Consider the following 14514-nt stretch of genomic DNA (forward strand, 5'->3'; position numbering starts at 1 on the left):
GATGATAATGATGATGATTAGGATAATGATGATAATGATGATGATTAGGATAATGATGATAATGATGATAATGATGATGATTAGGATAATGATGATAATGATGATAATGATGATGATTAGGATAATGATGATGATAATAATGATGATGATTAGGATAATGATGATAATGATGATGATGAAGAGGATAATGATGATAATTATGATAATGATGATATGGATAATTGTGATGAGGATAATGATGATGATGATGATAATAATGATGATTCAGTCCACTGGTGTCTGCATTGTGACCATTACAGAGGGACATTCCTGGAACATTCTTGAGTGTTACACATTTGTCAAATACATGTGCACCAGATGTTCACGAACATGTGAAGCACATACAAAAAAACCTGCCTCACATTGAAGAACAAGAAAACCGCATGTAAACCACATGAAATCCTTCCTAAACCAACACCTTTACTAATGTTGTTCACATGTGCAGAAATGTCAGCATGCATGGTCTCCATTAGATCAGATTAGATTCGTTAGATTATCCAATCTAATCTAATCTAATGTGCAGAAATGTCAGCATGCGTGGCCTCCATATGGTTTTCCAGTGAGGGCTCCACCTCTCTGTAGGTATTGAGTCATGTTTCTATGTCGTGCACATTTTGTTTAGTTGTCCGTTTAAACTTTTCTGTTTCACCTTTTGTTCTGTTCAGTTTGTTTTCATTCTCATTTTTTATGTTTTATTGGCTTCTTGCTCTGATGCTTTTGTCTGTGTTATGAAAACTAAGTATCAGCTAATAAAAAGGAAAATTGGAGCATTAATCGGTTTTTAAACACTGACTTCTGTAAAGTTTAGACTGAGATATAAAAACAGACATAACTTACATTTTCTACTTTCATTAATGGCTTGGAAACCTAAATCATAAATACTGAGCCATGTGAGACACAGTAGCTCAATCATAGAAAAAAAAGGAAAAGGTTTGATGGTTTCAGTTCAGACTGTGAGCTTCACCTTGACTAGAAAATATTCTGACAGAGAATAAATCCAGATTTAAAATTGACTCATGCAGTCACACAGAGAGCTAAATAACATAAGGAACACGCTCCTACTGCACGTTTAACCTCAGTCAGGCTCTACAGAGCACTTAGAAATATTCTTCTCATTCATCTAATCACTGAAACACCTACAGCTCTTTCTGTTCTGTCAGATAACAGTGATATTAATATGAGAATAGCAGATGGCAGGCTGCTAAATGCATCTCTTTCTGAAAGGCAGCAGGGGTGTTGCTACAGGTTTATCCAGAACCTGTACACCAGCAAAAATGAATAATTAATGATACAAAAACTCAGGGAAGTCCATCAAATATCATTTTTACACCGTTAACCTTGAAGTGAAGGTGAAAAAATGATTGGATTAATAAAAACAATAAAAATTTGGTTGATAATACAAAAGATATAAAATCTTTGAAGCTCAATGAGCGTCAAAAAACACAAAAAGATCTGTACAGATCCACATCTACTATCTCGGAGGGATGTACCTTACTACCTTACCAATATCAGATACACCAATTTGGCCCATCTCTTAATTTTCAATACCATTATCGATCGATACCGATAAATACAGAGTGCCAAGTCAAAGAGCCAGAAGGCAAAGCTCTTGATTTACCAGCTGATCTACGTTCCTATCCGCACCTATGGTCATGAGCTGTGGGTCGCGACCGAAAGAATGAGATTGTGCATGAAACCCTGCTTCGGTTGCTGCCCCTGTGACCTGACACAGATAAGTGCCAGAAAATAAAATAGATTGGGATGGGATGGGTGGGTGGGTGGATGGATGGGTGGGTGGATGGATGGATGGGTGGGTGGGTGGATGGATGGATGGATGGATGGGTGGATGGATGGATGGATGGGTGGGTGGATGGATGGGTGGGTGGATGGATGGATGGATGAGTGGATGGATGGGTGGGTGGATGGGTGGGTGGGTGGATGGATAGATGGGTGGGTGGATGGATGGATGGATGGATGGATGGATGGATGGGTGAGTGGATGGATGGGTGGATGGATGGGTGGATGGGTGGGTGGGTGGATGGATGGATGGGTGGGTGGATGGATGGGTGGATGGATGGGTGGATGGATGGGTGGGTGGATGGATGGATGGATGGATGGATGGGTGGATGGGTGGATGGATGGGTGGATGGATGGGTGGGTGGGTGGATGGATGGATGGATGGGTGGATGGATGGATGGGTGGGTGGATGGATGGATGGGTGGGTGGATGGATGGATGGGTGGATGGATGGATGGATGGATGGATGGATGGGTGGATGGATGGGTGGATGGATGGATGGCCAATTCAAAGACAAAGATAAATCCATATCAAAGACTAAGGACAAGCTTTTGATGCTGCAAGTGATGACGGAGTTTACTGATGTCATCAAGTGTGCGCCGATCAACATCTTCCTAAACATTCAGATTGGCTCAGACTGTCAGGGGGTGTGGGTTCTTTTCAGGATCCACCAGAGGGAGCCAGAGGAACCATTTTCTGGAGGGTGTTTTCACCACAGGTGTGCAGACCTGCACACCTGTAGAGAATTAGAGATCTTCTGCCAGCACTATATCTGCAGCTGATTGCCAGTCCTTCGTCGCTTGAGCGTTGAGCCTCTGTGGTAAAACCTAAGCCCTCCAGCGAGTTCCTGTATCCTCTAACGTTTGAGAGACTTTACAAATTCTTGTTTTTTACCAGAGACACTCCTTTGTGGACTCTCCAGAGCTACCTGCGATTTCCCTCCCAGCAGCCAATCATCACCAGCAACCACTCCCTACCAATAACCTGGCTTTCTCTTCACTGGCTATCCTCCGGATCCGATCAGCTTGTCGCTGCCTATCTGCCCTCCACCGAAAGGACCCTCACTGGCACCCACTGCCAACATCCATCCTCTCGGACCTCCTGACACCACCCGAATTCACGGCAACTCCGAAACAAGTAGGACACCTTCACTTCCCTGAGAATTATTCCATCATTTCCATTACTCATACATCTATCTTTGCAGAGAACCCCGCCTTCGGGTCTTTCCGGAACCATCCCCTCAGTTCACCAAATAAACCATTTTCACATTCTCCAGCTTGCTTAATCGTGCATGTGGGTCCAACATCTTCACACCATGACACAGACATGCAGAAACTGCAGGATTTATTGTTCCAAAGAAACAAAGATGTTGCAAAAACTTTACAAGACATCAATATTATATATAGACTGCTAAAAAAAAAATAAAGGGAACACCTAAGCAACACAATGTAACTCCAAGTCATCCACACTTCTGTGAAATGGAACTGTCCACTTAGGAAGCAACACTGATTGACAATCAGTTCCACCTGCTGTTGTGCAAATGGAATAGACAACAGGTGGAAATTATAGGCAATTGCCAAGACACACCCAATAAAGGAGTGGTTCTGCAGGTGGAGACCACAGACCACTTCTCAGTTCCGATGCTTTCTGGCTGATGGTTTGGTCTGAATGCTGGCGGTGCTTTCGCTCCAGTGGTAGCATGAGACGGAGTCTACAACCCACACAAGTGGCTCAGGTAGTGCAGCTCATCCAGGATGGCACATCAATGCCAGCTGTGGCAAGAAGGTTTGCTGTGTCTGTCAGTGTAGTGTCCAGACCATGGAGGCGCTACCAGGAGACAGGCCAGTACATCAGGAGACGTGGAGGAGGCCGTGGGAGGGCAACAACCCAGCAGCAGGACCGCTACCTCCTTCTTTGTTCAAGGAGGAACAGGAGGAGCACTGCCAGAGCCCTGCAGAATGAGCTCCAGCAGGACACAAATGTGCATGTGTCTGCTCCAACAGTCAGAAACAGACTCCATGAGGGTGGTATGAGGGCCCGACGTCCACAGGTGGGGGTTGTTCTTACAGTCCAACACCGTGCAGGATGTTTGGCGTTTGCCAAAGAACACCAAGATCGGCAAATTCTCCACTGGCGCCCTGAGCTCTTCACAGATGAAAGCAGGTTCACACTGAGCACATGTGACAGACGTGACAGAGTCTGGAGACGCCGTGGAGAACGTTCTGCTGCCTGCAACATCCTCCAGTATGACCAGTTTGGCAGTGGGTCAGTAATGGTGTGGGGTGGCATTTCTATGGAGGGCAGCACAGCCCTCCATGTACTCGCCAGAGGTAGCCTGACTGCCATTAGGTACCGAGAGGAGATCCTCAGACCCCTTGTGGGACCATATGCTGGTGCGGTTGGCCCTGGGTTCCTCCTAATGCAAGACAATGCTAGACCTCATGGGGCTGGAGTGTGTCAGCAGTTCCTGCAACACCAAGGCATTGATGTTTTGGACTGGCCTGCCCGTTCCCCAGACCTGGATCCAGCTGAGCACATCTGGGACATCATGTCTCGCGCCATCCACCAACGCCAAGTTGCACCACAGACTGTCCAGGAGTTGGCGGATGCTTTAGTCCAGGTCTGGGAGGAGATCCCTCAGGAGAACATCCGCCGCCTCATCAGGAGCATGCCCAGGCGTAGGGAGGTCATACAGGCACACGGAGGCCACACACACTACTGAGCCTCATGTTGACTTGTTTAAAGGACATTACATCAAAGTTGGATCAGCCAACTCCAAATCCAGACCTCCATGGGTTGATATGTTTGATTTAAAATTGTAATTTGTGTGATTTTGTTGTCAGCACATTCAGCTATGGAAAGAACAAAGTATTTAATAAAATATTTTATTCATTCAGATCTACAATGTGTTATTTTAGTGTTCCCTTTATTTTCTTGAGCAGTGTATTTGGACAATGTGTTTGTGAAACATGACAGTGGGTAAATAAAGAGTCAAAAAAGACGAAATTAAGGTGAACTTGTGGATCCTGACTCAGTACTCAGCAGTGAGACACGAGGAACCAGTGACTTATGGAGACAAAAGTGCTTCATCAGCAGCTTCTATCGTTTCTTTGTCTCCTTCTGAACACTTGTGGGCGTACATTTCAACACTGCACAATTACTCAAACTCGCAAGGTGTCCGTGACTTTTCATGCGCTTCACGGTGACCAGTGGTCTCAGCTCATTATAAAGTCACAAAGTCAGATTTCTCTGTAAGATCCACACAGGGGGATAGATCTGTAGCTACGAACGTTTTCACACACTAATGTTTTGCATGAAGCTGTCTGAAGTCACCGTCCAATTACCTGGAAGTCATGCAGCCGGTTAAAAAGACTAAACTGAGAGTTTTCATCCTGGCTGAAAACTTTAAACACATTTCTTTTTCCCGCTTTGCAAAAAGGGGATTCAGACTGCAGCAGGAAGGGAAAATATCAAACCAGAACATCGATCCAAAAAAACAGTGAATAAAAAGTACAAAGCAGCTTTGTTACAGAAAGTTGATAAGTTTAACAGTTTATTCAAAAAGCTCTGGATGAATTTTCTCAAAGAAATTCCCAAATTAATCTTTTATGTGCTTCCTGCCCCCCGTCGTGGCTGGCCAAATATGAGTTATTAATAATAAAAATGGCAGTGTTGAGCAAGTTCTTCAAGCTGTTGCGACTGCAGGAGGCAGAGTGCGAGCTAAACCCCCGGCTGCAGCGAAAACCTCACTGAGCTGAAGTGATGAATATGAATTATGCAAAAGTTAAAGAAAAATCACTGCAAGGAGGAGCTCTGAAATAAACGTGACAGACAAAAAGCCAATTAACAGGATCGCACGTCGGCAGCAAGCCTCCATCACTACAGAGCGAACCTCCCTACGAAGCGTCTTCACACCTTCAGATTGTTAATAAGACATAATTCTGAATGATTCTCATCTGGTACAGGCAGGGGCACAGCTAGAGGGGGGGACAGGGTGGCACAGGCCAGCTCTGATGTCTGGTTGGACCCCCCAGGTGCCACCTCAGGTGATTGACAGGTGACTAGTTCAGCATTTCTCAGTCCAGCCCTGTGCGTTGTAGACGCGTCCCCACTCTAACACACCGGATTCAGATTCATGAACCCCCGTATGAAGGTTCTTCACAAGCCTCTAAAGAAGACATTCATTTCATCATGGTGTGTTTAAGTTGGGTTACATCAAGCAGGGTCAAAGGAGAAACACACCCCACCAGACATGAAGGCAAGGTCACTATACCACTCTGAAGTTCATTTTAAAGTTGTTTTCTAAAAAGTAATCTGTTTAAGATATTCACAGATATACAGAGTTGTAGAAGAGATCTGGTCTCTGTTCAAGTACAGCTGATGTTTGGCTGGTAATGACCCCCCCTCATCGGAGGATATCAGGCCTGGTTGATCGCTGCTGAAATCCGTCTGATTTCTGACAGGGAGATACAGCTTAGACCCCAACGCAACACAAGTCACTGTGGTCTGACACAAGGATTCAGGCAACCACCACACAGTGGTGAACTGGTCGAGAGAAAAACCATTGATCGTACCGCTACCACATACTAGGGCTGCTCCATTATGACAAAAATTATAACCATGAATTTTTTATTTTTTTTTAACTGAAATTAAGATCTGTATTATTTAACACAATTATCCAGTATTTATAAACAACCCTGCACGTTGTGGTGTTCTAGACTCCGTGTCGTGCATTATAACCGTCTAATGTACGGTTCTGAGTTGTTTAATCCAATTTTGAAATAGCTTATATAATATATATATATCTATATATATATATAATAGCTTATATAGGAACTATTTTACGTTTTATACCAAACAACCGCTGTCAGGCTGCAGCACGTTTCTCTCATCCACCTGTTAAAAGACGGCTGATCTGAACCAGCTGGTTAATGCGTTGCTATGGTAACGCCCCGTAACGGAGGGATATTACAGTGTTTAACTGGCCGAACTATGTATAGGAAAATAATGCAGCCAGTTGTCAGTGACAATGGTATAAACTATGTTTAGGTGAACTTCCACAACCTACTGCAGTTATTCTACATGGACCTGCAGCCGGAGCCGACTGAGACTGGCCGCCTGGGAGTGCTTTAGGACGGGAGAGGCTCCCGCTGCTCCTTCCTTACAGTAACTGCAGAACAATATGTGTCTTCAAGTCAGTCGCCACAACACCAGAAAAGTCTCTAATAACTCCAGTAAAAGCTGCTAGATTTGTCGCTTTTAACGAAAAAAGTCTCCAGATTTAGCGAGAAAGTCGCCAAGTTGGCAACAGTGTCTGAATGAAAGCAAAGCGGCTGTGGGAGGAGTTTACAGCACAGCGCTGCAACGCCAGAGACGCTCGATTAGCAGCTGAAGACAGCAGGAGAGGAAACTGCAGAGAGAAAAATAATCACACCCTTTTAGTTTTATCATCGTTGGAAACCCAGATTGTAGTTTAGATTAAAATCCGATTAATCGCCCAGCCCTAACACATACTGCTCCCTAAAAGGACCAGAGTATATTTCTATGGACCCCAAGGACCAGGGTTCCCTCAGAGGTTTCCTCCTGGCTATTCTTCTGGGGTTTCCTCTGGTATTCCTCAGAGTTTTATGAAACAACACACACACTGCATGTGTCTTGTGAAGACACAGACACCACTGTGTGCAGAACCCTGTCCTGCCACAGATGAAGGGTCACTTTAAATATGAATAAGAAGCACTGTGACTGGTTGGACACTTGAGGAGGGTGCAGTTAACGTGCAAAAGAATGAAGCAGAAAGTTGTCGCTACTGCTGATGTAGATTGAACGGACGGTTTTAATAAACAGCTGATCAAGGTGATGAAAAAGTACGCAAACGTTTACATCGCGTGGCGTTTGAAGACAGATCCCGTCGCGTGCATAACCTGCCTGGTCACGCACAAAGGTGAATGAACCAGAAGGAACAAACTTTCTACTTGTTCTTTCTGCCTCTAAAAGCAAACGCAACGTTCTGGCTTGTTGTAGAAAATGTAACGTCGCCGCTTCGACGCCACTTTGGAGCGAGCCGCAGTGCAACCAGAAAGGAGCTCCAGACTCCAGTGTTTGTTTTTCAAAATGAAGGTATTCTCAGAGCAGTGTCACATTTCCTCAGTGCAATATCACACCATTATTCTGGTCTGTAAATCTTCACAGATACATGCACCGATACCAGAATCGGCTCGATACCAAGCGCGTGTACTCGTACTTGGTATTAATAAAAGTGTCCCGATACCACAACCGATACCACACTAGTCCAGCCAGCACAGATGTGTTTGATGCTTCGGACGTGTTTCAAAAGAAATAAATGCCTTGAATGTTAAAATGTGACATTTTTGTTCCACTAAAACAGTGATCCTCACTGTTAATTCAACGAGAGCCGCATTCAGCATACTAAGACAAGAGGAGAGCCGCCACCCCCCAAAAAGCAGCGTTTCCACGCTACGTATCCTGCTACGTTGCCAAATCAGTAACATTCAGCTTTTTAGCAAGGAATGGTTATCCTGATTATTACATGGAGTAATGGCGTTCTTATGCAACAGTATCTGGTGAAAATACAATAATACCTCCAGAATGTGGGCGTTTCTTATTCAATATATATACGGAGCTACCGACGGAGCAGCTCTTTGGTGGAGTTCGCTGCAGCTGAAATCAGCCAAACCTGGCAACTCTGACAGGGTCAGTTAGGGCCGTTAGGACAGCAAAGTTTCTGCAAGCAGCCTGCAGCTCTTGTTTGTGGAGAGAACTGCAGCGTTGAGGATCATTATGACTTGTTTAGATGCATTTTCAGAAAGCCAGCGGCTGCTTCACGAGCCGCAAGGCAAGAGTCAGAGAGCCGCATGCGATGAGGAACACGGCACTAAAAGCCAGATCTTTGTTTCCAAACCACACATTTATAGTTGTATTTAGGTCAAATGTGACAAATCAGAATAAAACTTGTTGAAATAGTTCGATCTGTAATGTTATTATATTTGTATTGGTGAGGTAACTTCAGAAAGGATGGGTCATTTATTACAACCTAATGAGATCTTACACAGTTATAACAGCAGTAATAACCATAGTCACAATAATGTTCACATAAACACATCTGATATCGGCAGATATTCAGATTTCAGATATCGGATCGGATTGGAACTCCCAAAAAGTAGATCGGTGTATCCCTAGAGAATCCATTCACACAATAAAATTTATAATATCTGAAAATCAAATATCAGAAATCTGCCGGCTTTTATTTTGCCGTGACGGTGCGCTAAGATCATTTACGAGTAGCTGGAAACCAGATGGGCCTTCATGAACTTGTTGCAAATATTTCCACCTTGTGACTATTGATCTAAAGACACTTTCTGTCTCTCGAATGTGACAACAGTTATCTATATGTGTCAGAAAAGGAACACAATCCTCTCCTGTCTTAGCATATGACCGTCCTGATACAGTCTTGCCCAGCCTCTGGTCAGCTAATGTAGAAAAGTCCAGCCAGCTCCGCCAACGTTCAGACGGCTTACCTTTCCTTTTGAAGGCCGGACTTATGAGCACCAGAGGAGTGTTGACTTCTGGCTCCGAGGAACCTCCGTGACTGCCGGTCTCTGACATGCCGTGATCTCCACACAGAACCAGCAGGTAGGGCAAGGACCCTTCAGTTTCCTGAGGGAAGCAAACATAAAGGAGAATGAAAAGAGGCCACAGTCAAAGGTGAGAAGTGAAAGCTTGGAAGTGAGTTGGCAAACACAACACACCTCATGTGGAAATTGGCAAAAAATAACGAGAAACAGGAAACTTACAAGGGTGTTTATGCCTTTGATTTTCAACTGAAACGATCATTTCCAAAAAGAAAGTCATGACAAACACTCCAGGGCACAGTTTTGTCCCATCTCCTTACTTAAAACAAAACGGCAGTAAAGGCAGCAAACAAACACAAGAGATGAGGGTGACAGACTTTGATCAAGATCTGTTTCTTCCTCAAGTGATTCATTTTCAACTGCAGTCACGAGAACGCTAGGAATCCGACAGGGATGCCTCATGAGTCACAGCGGAGAGGGCTGATCTACAACACGACTGCGGATGTAAAACACAAGCCAAGTCCTTCCACACATTACAATACTCTCAGAACAGCCTTCAGTTCCACTGGAGCAACACACAAACACCCCCCAATCAAAGGGCATACGCTTTATTTTTTATTCAAGAAGGAAAATGTATTCTTTTATTTATAACACACACGGCCTGAAAAGCTGAGCAGCGCTAGATAAATCCTGCTCTGGCGTTTGCAAGCCAAGTCGGGTAGAATGATAACTTTCACGTCAAGCACGATGACTTCATCTAAACAGAGAGAATTGGTTGTGTCAGCACACATCACTTTGCAGCTGAAGCTTTACAAATACACTGATTACACTTCTTCTGAAGAGGATATAAAAGCCACCGCGTCCTGTTGCAGTCCTCTGATGGGCCATTAGGATTCTTAGTCAGCACAGAAGCAACAAATCTGTCCCAGATTTACCTTTTGGATGTTTGTTACAGACGGCCCTGAACTATAGGGAGCTCAAAAAGGAAATAAAAGATAAGAAAAGAACCGCTTCCCTGCTTACGATGAGTAAGAGTTTACTCCTCTTTCCTGTGGATGAAAGCGGGAAGACCGGCCTCTTTGGGAGGCATTTTTTGTTTGTTTGTTTTCAGACTTCATACTCGACCTTTCTTCAAACCAGCCCGGCTCTGCCGAGTCAGATGGAAGCTTGTGTTCTTCAAGAGCAAGCCAGAAATAAAAGCAAACAAAATGACTTCCATTTCACGGTCGCTGCCTCCAACCAGAGGTCTTCCAGGAGTTTGGAGGTCGGTATAAAAAGATTAATTTATAAAAGCGCTAAAACTTCCATCCATCCATATCCGAGCAAGTCGACCCAAATCCTTTCTTTTTACACCGGCCCCCCATCGAGCCGACCACTGGTTGGAAGGTTTTCTTGCTTATCAGATCTTTTAAGTTATTAAAGTTCACTTCAGGTCCTCAGGCTGAAGACTCAGTTTCCGCTCGGCGGTTCAGTTCAGTTTGGTTCAGTTGTTTATGCCATTTTCTGCATTTCCACTATAAAAACATCCCACACAACCGAACCAAAGGGCACAGTTTATGGACCTGCTACACATGTTGGTCTATAGAAAATGGTATGGATGGAGAAGACAGATCTAGAGGCGTCACACGATACAATCCATTGTTGGTGAACAGAAAAACGTCACAAAAGCATAAAAGAAACGCAGCGTAGCCGCTCAGGCCACGGTTCAGTCAATGCTAGAGAGATAAACGGTAAAAGGCGCCTGGATGCAACAGTACGGCCCAGTTGGGTTCATAACCATACACTTTCTAAGCTATTGTTGCTTTTTGCGTTGCTCTTTGTAATGTCATGTTAGCCTGGCAGGGTACGGTGTACGCTGTAGCTCTGACTTCCTGTTTAAACACTCCCCTGAATTGGCTCGACAGCTCTAAAAGTTCCAAACCGCACCAACCCGAACCAAACCACTGAGCGGAAACGGGCCTTTGGTGGTCTCCACGGATCAGGTTAAACCTCAGAGATAATTTCTTTGCGGTTGCTTCCCATAAACACAGAAACATGTCAAGGCTGCTCCTAACCTGGACATTTATAAAAGTTTCTCTAAAGACATACTTTTATTCTTCATTCTTTCCTGATGAGCAATCTTTTTTATTTTACTGAACATGTTACACACGTTATGTGTGTGTTTTTACTGTACAGAGTTCTGGTCTGAAGTAAATACAGTATGTATACATGTATGTAGAAGTAGATTAAAAGTTAGACTTTATTGGTGTATTTTGACAATTATTTTTCATGTGTTCAAGCTGTAGACTGTACAGTCTGAACTGTAGAGCTGAACTTAAGCTCTTCCTACCATCGCCATCTTACGCGCCACCACGCGTGTTGTCTCTTCCGGAAAATACAAACAATATTGGCAAAGAAGTAGAGCTGAGAGGGGGACTGTGTGCGTGTTGTGAATGATTGACATCTAGCGATTGCCGACTTGTCTGTAACCGAGCTAACCTGGCGTTAACAGGAGCAAACAAAGCTAACAGAGGTAAGCAGGCTAAAGCTAAGTCATTCTGTTAACTGGCTAAAAACCACGGTTGTTCTACATTCCTCCTTCTTGAAGTCGGACATCGGATACCTGTCAATCAAAAGAACACGCCCCAAAATATGCAGAATATCAAGACAAAATTACTTTTAAACGGGCAAGTTAGATGAAAATTCACTCCCCCCCACAGTTGTCATGAAGGTAAACCTGACCTATTAAACCGAAAATGTTTTTGTACCGTGCTGTGAACATGTTTATTTCTGCTGTAAACATGTTTAATCCTGCTGAAAACATGTTTATTTCTGCTGTAAACATGTTTATTTCTGCTGTAAACATGTTTATTTCTGCTGTGAAGTTGGTCTTTTTAACATGGGAGTCTATGGGGATTTGCTCTGTTTAGGAGCCCCTAGTGGATGAAGGGGGAACTGCAGGTTTCGGCTTCACTTTAATCCACCGGATGTTGCTACTTGGTTTAAACCATAGACTGTATACAAAGAGATGGGCGGAGCCTCCATGACGTCACCCGTAGGTTTCTAAAGAGCTGAATTGAAGCTCGGTGGGCGGTTCCTACCATCACCTTTTTTGCAGGGGCATGTGCATCATCTCGCCCGGAAAATACAAATATGGGCAAAGAGGTGGAGCTGAGAGGGGGACTGTGAGCATCATGGTGGATGACTGACATCGAGCAAGCTCAGAGCTGCCTGTAGCTAAGAGCTAACCGAGCTAACCTGGAGATAACAGGAGCTAACCAGCTAACGGAGGTAAGCGGGCTAAAGCTAAGTCACGTTGTTAACCAGCTAAAAACCGCGGTGGTTCTGTCTTCTGACTTGAAGCGAGAGATTGGGTACTTGTCAATCAAAAGGACATCAAAATATGCCGAACTTCCAGATTAAATTACTTTTAAATGGGCAAGTTAGGAAAAAAAAAATCACTCCCCCCACAGTTGTCATGAAGGTAAACCTGACCTATTAAACCTAAAATGGATTTTTGAACCAGGCTGTAAACATATTTATTTCTGCTGTAAACATGTTTATTTCTGCTGTGAAGTTGGTCTTTTTAACATGGGAGTCTATGGGGATTTGCTTTGTTTTGCAGCCCCTAGTGGATAAAGGGGGAACTGCAGTTTGATGCACTTCCATATAGGCTTCAGTTTTTACCCCCGGATGTTGCCACTTGGTTTAAACTGCTTCATATTTGTGTGTAAATTCAAACACACATCTGAAAGCTCACCAACCTACTCGCGTTTTACACATCTGAGACCAATTTTACTCCACAGATCCTCCCTGGCCGCTTCCTCCAGCGCCTCTGGAGGGAACCCCCCGAGGCTTTCCTAAGCCAGCCAAGAGATAAAATCCCCCCCAGCAGGTCATGAGATTCGCTCAAAGTCTCCTCCAGGACGGACTTGCTTGTAAAAACCTCTCCTGAGAGGTGAAACCTGACCAGGACGTCTAAACCGCCTCTACTAGCTCCTTTCTGATGGAGAGCAGCAGTGGCTCGCCCCGAGCCTCATCTGGATGAACCACGATGGTCTGGCAGATGGGTGGCGGAGGGTCCAGTCTCAGGCTACCTGAACCACACAGCGGAAAGAATTAAGACTTTTGAAAACATGTTGCATTTTGGAGCTAAGTAGAAGATTTTCTAGATAAAATACACTGACGGTGTTGCAGAAGCACCATGAACAAGCATAAAAACCATATTATTATTGTCCTTATAGTTAAAATGAATTGGTAAAATCTGCTGATTTTACACAGATAACATTAATAATGAGGTATGACAGAACCAGTACGTTCGCTTAACTCAGTTAATCTAATTAATAACAGGCTTTGTAATCAATTAATTTTGATTGATAGAATTACAACATTTTCAATCTAAATGTAATTTAGTGGATGACTGAATCAAATTACAGACCCAGAAATTAATATTGTAAACTCAGGCTCTATTCATGTCTGGATAAACGCGTTCAATTGCATTATTAATCAGAACAGTAGATAAAGAAATGGATTAAACATATTTCTGGCCGAAACGGAAAAGATCTAAAGTTAAAATGCCATTTTAAGTACTTTAATGGCTCTGGTATACAACACAGACCAGGCTTTGCATTAATGCATTCATTTTGACCTCCCTCATAAAAACCAAATAACTTAATAAATAAAAGCTATATTGTTTTATAATGACTTGGCAACCCTGTAGACCACGGGTGGGCAAACTTTTCGACTAGTGGTCCACAAATGTCCTAAAGTTTGACAGAAGGGACGAGGAGCAGATGGATGGAGGGTTTTGATAATCCACCTCATCAGAAAAAAAATAAAAATGAGATATGTAGAAAACATGTGCTTTAATTTCAATTGAGGGTTAGGGTTATCATGACAACAAAATGTCTTTCAAGTCTCGTGTATTTAGCTATTTATTGAAATGACTCTTAAAACACAGAAATTAAATGAACAAAATAAAGCTTTTTTTCTTTTATTTCTAAAAGTTACTATTTTAAAGCAGTGAGAGTTCTTCTATCTTTCAGGATATGAACATCACTCCTCCTGAAGGAGCTGCAGCTCTACTTATGCAGCTCCTTCTATTCAATGTG

General features: G+C 43.6%; 1 protein-coding gene across 1 annotated transcript in view; it reads right to left on the bottom strand.

The window, feature by feature from the left end:
* Positions 1–14514, bottom strand: part of pigg (phosphatidylinositol glycan anchor biosynthesis class G (EMM blood group)) — a gene marked incomplete at its 3' end in the record, with an annotated part of 109359 nt that overhangs the window by 77412 nt on the left and 17433 nt on the right. The window contains exon 4 of the mRNA XM_079249810.1: positions 9371–9509. Within this exon, the coding sequence (XP_079105936.1) occupies positions 9371–9509 (139 nt within the window). The remainder of the gene's footprint in view (positions 1–9370; positions 9510–14514) is intronic.

Source organism: Telmatherina bonti (assembly GCF_933228915.1).
Source record: "Telmatherina bonti genome assembly, chromosome: 12".
Classification (NCBI taxonomy): Eukaryota; Metazoa; Chordata; class Actinopteri; order Atheriniformes; family Telmatherinidae; genus Telmatherina; species Telmatherina bonti.